At 39.1% G+C, this 11,564-nt stretch overlaps 1 protein-coding gene across 1 annotated transcript; it reads right to left on the bottom strand.

Moving 5' to 3' along the window:
- Positions 1-8,144: 8,144 nt before the first annotated feature.
- On the bottom strand, positions 8,145-11,402 carry c1d (C1D nuclear receptor corepressor). The gene is made up of 5 exons (XM_004553449.4): positions 11,246-11,402; positions 10,864-10,993; positions 9,730-9,796; positions 9,512-9,567; positions 8,145-9,423 (listed from the first exon to the last, which is right to left on the bottom strand). The coding sequence occupies exons 2-5, from the start codon at positions 10,987-10,989 to the stop codon at positions 9,232-9,234; spliced, it is 441 nt and encodes a 146-aa protein (XP_004553506.1). The 5' UTR covers positions 10,990-10,993; positions 11,246-11,402; the 3' UTR covers positions 8,145-9,231.
- Positions 11,403-11,564: the final 162 nt, after the last annotated feature.

Genomic DNA, 11,564 nt, shown 5'->3' on the forward strand with positions numbered 1-11,564 from the left:
TTTGGAAAAGTCATCAGCAGATCTTCTTACCACCCCTCTTATCAGATGAGGTTGCATATCCTCCTTGTTTGTCTTTAAAGCCCGAAGTGATGCGAGAATGACAGTCTAGACTGCAGCTGTCTCAGTATGAAGCATACCAAACCATCCCTGAAAAGAGCTAATCTCTGTCACACACGTGCATGTATACAGACCGACATTAACACCAATACAGCTACAGTAAAACAAGTAAAAGCACTCCACTTAGAGAACACACAATCAGGCACACCAGTGCAGATACAATCAAGTACTTTAAACACAAACACACACACACACAATTACATGGATATGCACGCAGAGCTACAGAAAAAACAGCCAATTGATGTCAATCCAAGCATGCAGTGGCTGTGTATTAGATCATGATTAACCCCTACTGCCTGCAGCTAGTGGAACGTAGGACATCCATTTTTCCTTTTACATTCACTGTTAGGGGATTTATGCAATTGGACTTTAACTGAAAGTCTTATATCAACAGTCATTCATGTTTTCAGTTTCTATTCAATGCATTTTGATTATACTGTCCATGCAGAACAGACAACTAAGGGTAAAGTGTAGTCAGCAAATGCAAAAGCACTTTGAATACACGTTACGTTTTATCTATGAAATTGTGGCGGATTAAAGATCATTATGTTCCCGCTTATGTCTGCAAACACTAGTTTTTCTTTCACAGTTAAAATGTAAACTGTGTAGTCTGTGTATGTTAAAGAAGTAGGAAAAGCACGAGAACGCATGCAGACCACCTTCAGAAATCCTCCCATAAAATCACAATTCATCAATAATCAAAACTTTTTTCTTTTAATTAGAAAAAAAAACTTCTCTTAGCTAAACAACCCTGGAGGGAAGTTGCAACCATAACAAATGGGTTTAAATAACAACATGCAGCAGCAATCTCCTCACAGCACGGTGCATTGCGGATGTCATTCATCACACCACCGCAGCATAACGCGGGACTTCCACAACAATTACTTCTGTCATTAAACTCCCAGTATTGTTGTCGTTTTCTTGTGTGATAAGGGTGATTACTGGCCAAGCGAGGGCTAATCTTCTCTGATCTGCTCTGTGGTGGGAAGAAAAGCAAACCTCAGCTTGCCACTCAAGCCGGACTAGAGGACGGGGTTGTACTGCTGTGTTTGACTGCCCCCCTGTGGCTGTTTTGGGGGACTTAAAGTAAAGAGTGCCCCGTCTGAGACTCCCAAGTGGCTTTACAGTCAGCTTATATGGGGGGAAACAGTTTAGTCAAATTAAATCAAATGTAAACGTTATTTTTTTTTTTGTCTCTTCAAAAAACAAATAAACAACGTGATGATTCATAGAAGAAGACTGAAGGATTTGTGTAGCATGTTAAGCCTGTAGCACGAAATAATTACTGGAAATTTTTAATTTTGTGAAAATGAAGCGTTTTTAAAAAAATAAATAAATATTAATTTGCTTATATGAGTTTCATTTCTATCATATTTTGCTAAATCCTGCATTGTTTTTAATTTATTGCGTGAAAATGTATTGTACAATATATTGACATTTTCAATTCGCAAACACTGATCTATCAAATAGGATACACCTGGATTTATAGGGCTAGTAGTTGGATCTTTTCATAAATGCATACAGCCAAGCAATGTTGCTATGAAAATACAAAGTATGCATTCAGTTTTTAAATATATCACTACTACGATATCATAGATATGTGTTTTCCAGAATAAAAAGCTAAATGACTCAAAGGAATCCTCAAATAATCATTTGTTTTGGTATTTTAAAAAATAATTTTCCTCTAATCTAATGTTGCGTTGTTATCATGTGTGCTTATTGCAGGTTTGCAACTCACAGAGCTCATATTTGTGAATCTTGTACGGACAGGTGTGGCAATAAAGTCAGTATATCTCACCGGTCCCATCTCCTCTTAATTGGACAGATAAAAATTGTATACAACAGGTGTGGGGTTGATGTTTTTAACAAAGGTTAAATCAACAAAAAATAGCTCTTAAAATGTAGCTAACTTAATGGTTTAGGTTACATTCTAATTCTGTGCTGACATCATCTGCAAAAAGACTTAAACTTGGTGTAAATATTAAGCAGCACAACATACAAGCTCCTCTTTTTACAGCAGTCCAGTCAAGTACAGTAAATGGACAGACTGCTGCTCTCACAAGCTTTTTTACTCTCTCAGGCTACATCATTCACATCATCGTAAAAGTGGGGGCCCTTCATCACTTTACAGTACCCGGTGCTACCGTTAGCCCCAGGCTCTCACATCAGGCCTGCAGCCTTCCGCCCCACAGTAGCTGTAAACCTCGCCTCTGAATGTACAAGCGAAGCGGGATGAGAGGGGTTATTGATGTGCTATAAACCCCATTATTTTATTGAGGCAAAGAGGAAACTATAGCGTGCGCGAAGGAGAGCGGACTCTCTAGCTGTTCATATCCAGCAGGTGTGTTTCTTTCGAGGAAGACTTAGGAGGAACAAGAGATGTTGCTGTTGTGGTGTTTGTTTGCACAGAGGCATTATAAAATGCAGCAAGTGCAGAGATGATTTTGTAACTTGGACAAGCATGTGGATATTTCCCCAGTGTGAGGAAAATATTATTCAGTTTAGTTTTCTGTTCAAGATCATAGTGCATGCATGAAAGATGAAAACAAAATGCTGTTCACTTCAATCTTTATAAGAGCCGTATCTGGATGTAAGTCTAGAAATCCACGGGACTTAGATGCCAGCAGGGTCTTTAATTTGACATACGCCAAAAAATGAACGTTCAACTAGTTTTAAAAGTGCTGAGCACACTAAAAACAGCTTGTGAATTTAAGAAGAGTGACTCATACATGATATTGTTATCACAGCAAATTTTACAGTGTCTTAAAAGGAAAGCAGAGTGAAAGCTGTGGCAAATGTGGCCCTGCAATATCAACTAATAAAGACATATGATCCAAGGAGAAACAATACTTAAACTTTTCCTAGTTGGCAAAGCAAAATCACTTACAAGCCGCATGCAACCAAATCTACCCCAAATATTCCTGTAAACCTACAAGCCTGTATGATTATATGACTCCAGGATTAGCTACTGTATAGAGAGGAGAGTGAAATTCATATTTTTTATATGAGACTGGCCAGCTGCTCTCCACCCTGCCCCAGCTGTTTGAGTCTTATATACAACAGAGGAGACCTGCTCCCGTCTGCACGCTAATACCATCAACCTGTGACTCACCTCATCCTGCAAAGGTAGCTGGCTTCACATGTAACACTGTGCACTAGTACTAAACAAGAACAGACACAATGGATTCAGTGACCTTGTACATGGCTGCTACAAAATAAAAATCCTTAGGGTGATCACTTGTCATGTGCAGAGGAATCTTCAGTCATGCTCTTTATGCTGAAGGCTCAGACTTAAGGCATTCCTCTGGAAATTTATGTCCAAACAGCTGTGGTCTCATCCGCCTCTGTATGGATCTAGAAGACAACGCTATCCCAGGAATTACGAGGGGATCCAATCCATTACACACCTCCAATCAACTCTGAGTGTACATATATGCACATGCAATCCATTTTCTGTGTGCTTTTGTACGTCTCTCAACATGTGTAACAGTCAGTGTTTTCCTGCTTTCACAGCATGCTTGCAGCTGCCTAACTCCTTCTGTATGTGCGTTTGTGTGTGTGAGACTGTGCGCACGTTCATGCGTGCTTGTGTGCAAAGGATTCAGAGATGGTTTCGCGTTCAGCTCTTTGATGGCTGGACGGTTATCCTGAGGCTTTATGCATCGGAAGGCCATGGTTTAAAGGGGAAAAACCCCGATTTCACATTGCAGCCATATGGGGTGATACATTCCGCCTCCTAAAAAGAGGTCCATGCCAGAGGTAAACATTGGGACACAGTAATAGATGAGGTCTTCAAATGGCCACAGAGTCTGCAGCACACTGACTTCATCTTAAGCCTGGTCTGCACATGTGAAAAAGACAATAAATAAGCCCAGTTTAATAAGACTGTTTCATTTTCAAAACTTTATTTATCTATTAAAAGGTCATTGAAAGCAATTTCCTATTTCACATTTAGAAACATTCAAACGTTGGAACTTCTCAGTACAATCACAGGTGCCACTTTGACTTGGTTTGGGAGAAAAGACAACATTTACTCACAAAGAAAACCTAATAGTTCATTTTAACCTGACAGATGACAGGCCAACCCCAACTCAGTAAATGAGGGGTATTTCTGGGGAGAGTTTTTTCTCTTCATTGGCAGGAGTAACGTCATTTTAAGGATGGAAACACAATGAAGTGTGATGGTGATGTGATGTGTTTAGCGAGAGGATTTCAAGGCCTTGGTTTCTATGGCGTCACAGTATCATATGGCTAAATCTCGCTGGGATGTACAGAGAAGGAAAGTGTAGATAGACACAAAGAAGTGAAGAAAGGTAAATCATGAATTTGCGTCCTTGATGAAATTGTCCAAGTACTACTGCTGTTTTTGTGTCACATTTCGAAAAATTCAAGAGAAATGAATGGAAACCAGATTTAGCATTGACAGTTTGCCTATTAATGCTTCTCCACAAAACTGTACTATAGTTTCTAATGACAAATGAAATATATTGAGTTTAGATGGAAACATTAGGTAAGGAAATAGCAAGTTCACAAGTTCAGTAGGTGTTCTGACCAGAAGCGTGTTATTAGCTTTTAAAGGGAAATGAATTATTTTTTGGTTATTTCAGCAGTAGAGAGGATTAACAGAACTTAAAGAAATAAAATAGAAGGAACTGACCCCACTCTCTGCTGGACAGTTTGGTGGTCTGAACTGTCTCACCTTCTGACACTTGAAAAAAAGCAATTTGTCTCTGTGTTGGGGGGCTAGCTAAAACAAAAAACATTGTTATCACGATTAATCAGCGGCTCTGTCATCAGGTCTGAGGTGAACAGAAAGTGGCACAAATGACTGGATGGAATTTGTGGTGTGTCAGATGGAATAAAGCGGCAATAGATGCAATCCTTCTCTCACATTTACTGACATTTCACCCAGCTATTCCAGAGAAAGCTTGTCCTAGTGGGCTTATATGCCCCATCATTCTCTGCAACACAGGCTGCAATGAAATGACTTTCCAGGTCTGTGTAGGTGATGCACTTTGGGATTTTAAAGGTTTTCACATTCAGCCTTATGAAATGCAACATAATTGTGTTTTTGTGAATTATAGCATTTTTAAACAAACCCTTTTGGTTTTCAATCAGGCACCTGTGCCCATCTGAGACTGATTCTTTTTTTTTGGCATGCATGCACATACAATTTAACCTCCAATTCAAATTACTAAAAACATACTCTGTATATATCATCCCAATTGTAAATTTGAATCTCAGCATTTAACGCGGACAGCAAGCCCTTCTTCGGATAAAGAAAATGCGATGTGATTGAAAGCTCCAGAACAGCTACTAAATTGGACCTTGTGGTAAGATGATTTTAGGTCAAGAATAAACTCTGGATCTCATTTTGTCAGTGCTTTTCATTGTTTATCTGCAGCGTGGTGCTTTAAAGGCAAAAAAAAAGAAAAAAAATCTTCCCGACTTTCCATTCTCGAACTAGAACACATGACCAAAACAATGTTCACTTCTTCCTCATTTTTTTAACATTCCCTTTCTCAAAATATGAGTACTTTATACTGGGCTGAAAAGCACCAAATACAAGAAAAGAGAGGTGAAAGTGAAGAAATACATTTTCTCTTGTGCCCCAGGAAAAACTTATGACTTCTCTAAAGAATAGATAAGACACCCCGAATGTATCTGATGAGACACAAATGATAAATTCCAGGATATTAGAGGCAATGCAATAAAAAGTCTGGCTAGTGATTACATAGACATTATTTGAGGCTTCTGGATTTCAGCACTGTAATCATAGTGTAGCCTATTTATAACATCTTGTAACTGACAATCCAGCTCAAACTCTGTGATTTAAAGCAGGTTAACACAGTCTTTTGTCAGCAGACTCCATCCTTTTAGGAGACAGTGTTTGCAACAAAGGCTGCCTCTAACGCCATCTTGCCTGAAGAGGTCATTTGGTCTGATGCCTTTCACTCCACGTAATATAAACTTCCTCACCGCAAGCTGCTCACAAACAGCATAAATAAACAACCGCGGGACAAATCAGGGTTTGGAACGAGTTAGGGCTCACAATTTCAACATGAGAGTTTGTTTGTTCAAATTTGCTCGCACTGTGACCTAACTCCTTTATACTCAGCACATGTGTGGAAGAGGGCATTTGAAGGCGAACATAACAGAGAGGGGAAAAAGCAGAAAAATCCATATTTTTCCAATATGCAGACGGGGCTGTTCATCAGGCAAAGTTTGACACATGTCTTTGAACAGAGTTTGAAACAACAACTTGGTGGAAAAACTTTAAAAAAAAATGGAGTAGGAGGCTTTGGCTAAACAAATGTCATTTTTGGACGCTGCTGTAGGGAGGATGAGAAAAGGAAAGATGATGAAAAGAATGAAATGATACATTCCTTAGAATCTAACTCACTGCCTCGCTGTTTCCTGAGCTTGATTAGAGGGATGCAGTGACTCGAGGGTACATTAAGATTAAGATCTTGGCTGTCCAGAGGGAATTAGAAAAAGGAAGCTATATGGGTGCCTTTATCAAATGTGACATTGGTTTTTATAAGGGGGAGTCTCATTACAGCCTATGCTTATACCATGCAGCCATCCAACTACAACACTGTTTGCCATGGTTACAAAGGCCACTTTGTAATCAAAAGGTCACCAGTTTGACCGACGTGAGGGCCGATACAAGTTGCTATCGTGAATTAAATATTCCTCTGCTTGATTGTTATTTAGTACAATGCAGTTTCACCCTTTTTTTGTCCTATTATTCTAATGAAATGAGCTCTACAGTATTGTTTACTTTGACCAAGAAGGTGAAACACAAACATATGGGTTTTTAGTATGTCAGTGTTAAAAGTGTTTCATTCAAGAAATGAATTTTAAAAATATTTGCATGTTTTTAACTCTCATTATTAGTGCTGAAAGTTTTTAAATGAAAGTAAAAACTGTATTTTTCGTCAGAAGGAAATCAGTTTGGGTTACATGTGATATTCTGCCTGTAAAGACTGGCTTAATTATTGCTTTGTTGCATGGTTCTGTAATATAAATTGCTGGTTTTATTGACTTTTTCACTACTTACTGTTGAGATGTTTGGATTGTCTGTATAGATTCTCATTCACCTGGGTCACAGTCATCTAAAGCAGCGATCCCCAACCTTTTGTGCTTAACGGACCAGTTTATGTCCAACAATATTTTCACAGACCGGCCTTTAAGATATCACAGATAAATACAACAAAATAAAACCAGTACCGGTACAAAAAAAAAAAAAAGGGGGGATTTATTCATAACACACAGCAAAAGACCCAGGGAAACGGAGTTAAGGATGAAAACGATTAAAAAAATAACAGTAAAAACTCTGAAAACCACAAATTTCACACCTGAGCCTCAACTCTTGCGGCCTGTTACCAAACGACTCACAGACTGGGCCGGGGGCTGGGGACCACTGATCTAAAGTGAATGGGAGTCGAGGGCAGTTGAACAATCTGGACGTACTTGTGAGTCACAGGCATGTTGAAACCACCTTCATTAGAACAACAGTAGAGGTTATATACTACCGATCAGCTTTTAGAACTGAAGAAGCTTTTTGAATGGTGTTCATCAGAACAATAAACTGGATTGGACTCACAACTCAAATGCCCTGTACAGGAAAGGGCAGAGCAGGCTGTATCTGCTGTAGAAGCTCAGGTCTTTTGGAGTCAAGGGCCCACTCCTGAAGACCTTCTATGACTCTGTGGTAGCCTCAGCCATATTTCACGGTGTGGTCTGCTGGGGACAGAAAGAGACTGAACAGGCTGATCCGGAGGGCCAGCTCTGTTCTAGGATGCCCTCTGGACCCAGTGGAGGTGGTGAGTGACAGGAGAATGGTGGCTAAGCTGTCATCCCTGTTGGATGCAATCTCCCACCCCATGCAGGAGACTGTGACAGCACTGAGCAGTTCCTTCAGTGGCAGACTGCGGCACCCATGATGTGGGACAGACAGATTTTGCAGGTCTTTCCTTCCATCGGCTGTCAGACTCCACAACAGAGACCAAACATTGAGTTGACCAAACACGTGCAGACACACACGCAATACCAATAAGTGTAATTTTTTTTGACAACATAGTATTTTATTCTATTTTATATAGCATGTTATTCTTTTATCTCATTCTATTTCATTATTTTTGCTGCTGTAACTTTGAACTGTCCACTTTCTGCTGTGACACAACAAATTTGGGACTAATAAAGGTTTATCTTATCTCATCTTAAAAGAAGGACTATTGAGGAAGACTATCAAGAAACAAAAACAACAATAAGCCTTCAAAAAGAGAAAATTAATATTAAGATGAACTCAATTCTGCTCAGTATTAATTTTAGCTTTCTGTAAGCTCAATGGTGCGGCCCTCAACAATAATCCTAGCTTCTCATGTGGCCCTTTAGGAAAATTAATTGCCGACCACTGCCTTAGATAGATCAGCAGTGTATCATACGGTCAATTTATATAACCACCACGCTCTCTCAGATCGACCAGAGGAAACAGACAGCTGAGCAGAAGGCTCACATCCTGCACTTGCTTCCTGAAATGTGACACTATTACACATTTCAGCACCATGCTGACAATAAACTGTATAAAAGAAAATAATTTAAACACTGTATTTTTGGTGAATATTTTTATGCTAAAGGCATTATACTCACAAAACCATTTTTTTGATGATGTTCAAAACATTGCATTTGTTTAAAATAAAAATAAAAATGAAACTTTGATTCCTAGAATCACTTTCAAAATACAAAGATTTAGACCAGCGCAACATTACAAGAACATTACAACATGTTTCAAACCTAGAGCAGCTATTAGCATCAAGATCCAAAAGTATGTGAGACTGCCCTGAGACGACGTGTCAAACGTAGCAACTACAGTCTTTTGCTTGTCAAACACATTTGCAGACTGCTGCGGGTCAACCATGAAAATTTACACGACTCCAAGCTATGATCCTGATGATGGATTGTTCTGTTTAGCTGTCTTGTGTAATTGTTGATCAGACAACCTTAGCCTTCAAATGTGGCTTATGACCAAAATGTTTTACCCCAGTGTTCATCACCCTTAAAGGTGGTGATCTTTTGCACTTTGACATACTCTGCAGCTTCTTCTTTATTTCATTTCTGCTTTGAACGCTTTGATGGAGGAGTTTCTGAAGATGTGCTTGCTGCTTTTTTTTTAGAATCCTTATCATCAGGATCATAAAGAGCACTCCGGACGAAGCGTGCAGCAGCTCCCTTATCCAGACGGGCAGCTTTTTTCTTCTCTGTGATCTCTTTCACTCTGTTCATATATGTCCTTATTCGCTCCTGAAACAACAGGATGGTTACTGAGGAATTAGACAATACATATGAATCCATGTGAGCAAATAATAAGTCAGAGATAGATGGCACATACCAATTCCTGTTTGATTCCATGTTCTCTGGGATTTATCCCTTGTGTTACCAAGTACACTGAGTAAGATAAAAAATAAAGCCACATGTCCACACTTTCCACACAAAATGACATCCATGTATGGAAAAGTTGTAATGTATTTGTCTCTTCAGTATGCTTTCGCTAAATTTATCTATATTCAACAAGATATAAAGATTACACAAAATAGGGAAAAAACTCACTCCAGAATAATGAATTAAGGGTGTAGGCAGACATCAGATCCAGCTTGGCTTGATCCAGAGGATCCAACTGTTAATGAACCAAATTGTATTTTATTTATAGCCTCCTGCATACGACAGATTAGTATCACTTTTTTCATTAAATGTATTTGTAACATATTCAATGCAGTATTGTTTCACTGAATAAAATTTTGCTCTATAAAAGAAAATAAATATAAACACACTAGCCACTTTATTAGGTACATCTTCCTAGCATTGGGTTTTGACATCCTTTGCCCCCAGAAGTGCCTTAATTCTTCATAGCATAGATTTAACAGGGAGGTGGAAACATTGCTCAGAGTTCTGGTCCATATTGATATGATAGCATCACACAGCTGGTGCCGCTATGTCAGCTGTACATCCATGAGGTGAATCTCCTGTTCCACCACATCCCAAAGACAATCTGTTTCACTGAGATCTGGTGACGATGGAGGTCATCTGAGTACAGTGAACTAATAGTCATGGCAAGAAACCAGTTTGAGATGATTTACGGACATGGAGTGTTACACTGCTGGAAGCAGCTATCAGACGATGCATACACTGAGGTCATAAAGGAAAAGACATGGTCAGCAACAATACTTAAGTAGGCCGGCACTTCTGTTGTTGTCTTCTGTTGCTGTCACCCATCAGCTGCCATGTTCAATGTGTTGTGTGTTCAGAGATGCTCTTCTGCATACCCTTACTGTTGTCTTCTTATGAGCCTGTGGCAGTCTGGCCATTCTCCTCTAACATCTGGCATTAACATGACATTTTCACCCAGAGAACAGACAATCACTGGATATTTTCTCTTTTTTAGACCATTGTATGTAAACCATAGAAATGATTGTGATGGAAAATCCCAGAAGATCCGCAATTTTCTGAAATACTAAGACCATGTTTCATCCCCATCTCAGTTGTTTTTCTTGACCATGTTCACGTTCCTAAATTGATTGAGCTATTGGCACATTAAATAATCTGTTACCAAGTATCTGACCATGTGTTTCTAACAAAGTGGCCGGTGAGTGCACGAGTGTATACAGATAGTAGGTACGCACAAGAACAAATCTAAGCCAACAAAAAGACCACAGTACCCGATGTGTATAATAGTATTAGGCCTACCTTTTGCAGCAGGTCATTTCTAGGCATCGACATCAACTGCTCCAAGATGGTTTTAACTGAAGTCACTGACGAGTCGAAGCCCGTGAGCTGTTCATCTATCTCGTGAGGGTAGTCCTCTGCGGCCATATTTCTGTAAAATAATTGAATAATTACAACGTCGTGTAACTTTCCTATAGGACTATTTTTCATTAGAAGAACAGAAAAACAATAGCAATATGTCCAGGGAGAGAGCTAGCATACAATGCTAACAGGAAACCAAACTAACGTTTAGATAAGCTGAGGAAAGTGACAAAAGGGATAGATGTAAGTTACTAATTACTGATTTAATAGCAAAACGGGATCACTGTAAATTAAATCTAACAAAACAAAATCACATATTTACCCTGTTAGCAGACAACACGCTTTAGCCGACAGGAAATGACGTTAAAACTGTGACCTAGTCGTCTTCGTTTTCCTCTTCGCTCCTCTACTGCCGTCTGCCGTTGGGATGAGTGGAACAGCTAGTTATCGTTAGCTAAAAAAAAAATTTCAGCGTGATAACAATTTTATTTGCAGTTTTCTATATTTTGTTTAATAACAATATCCGTTTTTGTGTAACCGTGTGTATTCTCTAAATCGACGCTCCTTATTATTGACTTATGGCACAATTTTTAAAAAAAGGGTGTAAACGAAAAACTTATTTAAGTATCAGCTGTTGTTTT

The sequence above is a fragment of the Maylandia zebra genome, linkage group LG13, assembly GCF_041146795.1.
Source record: "Maylandia zebra isolate NMK-2024a linkage group LG13, Mzebra_GT3a, whole genome shotgun sequence".
Taxonomy (NCBI): Eukaryota; Metazoa; Chordata; class Actinopteri; order Cichliformes; family Cichlidae; genus Maylandia; species Maylandia zebra.

Coding starts and splice junctions, on each gene's coding strand:
- c1d (XM_004553449.4), bottom strand. CDS start 10,989: ATGGCCGCAGAGGACTACCCTCACGAGATAGATGAACAGCTCACGGGC. Junction 9,797..10,863: donor GAAATGACCTGCTGCAAAAG/GTAGGCCTAATA, acceptor GTTCATTAACAG/TTGGATCCTCTGGATCAAGC. Junction 9,424..9,511: donor ATGGAATCAAACAGGAATTG/GTATGTGCCATC, acceptor CTGTTGTTTCAG/GAGCGAATAAGGACATATAT.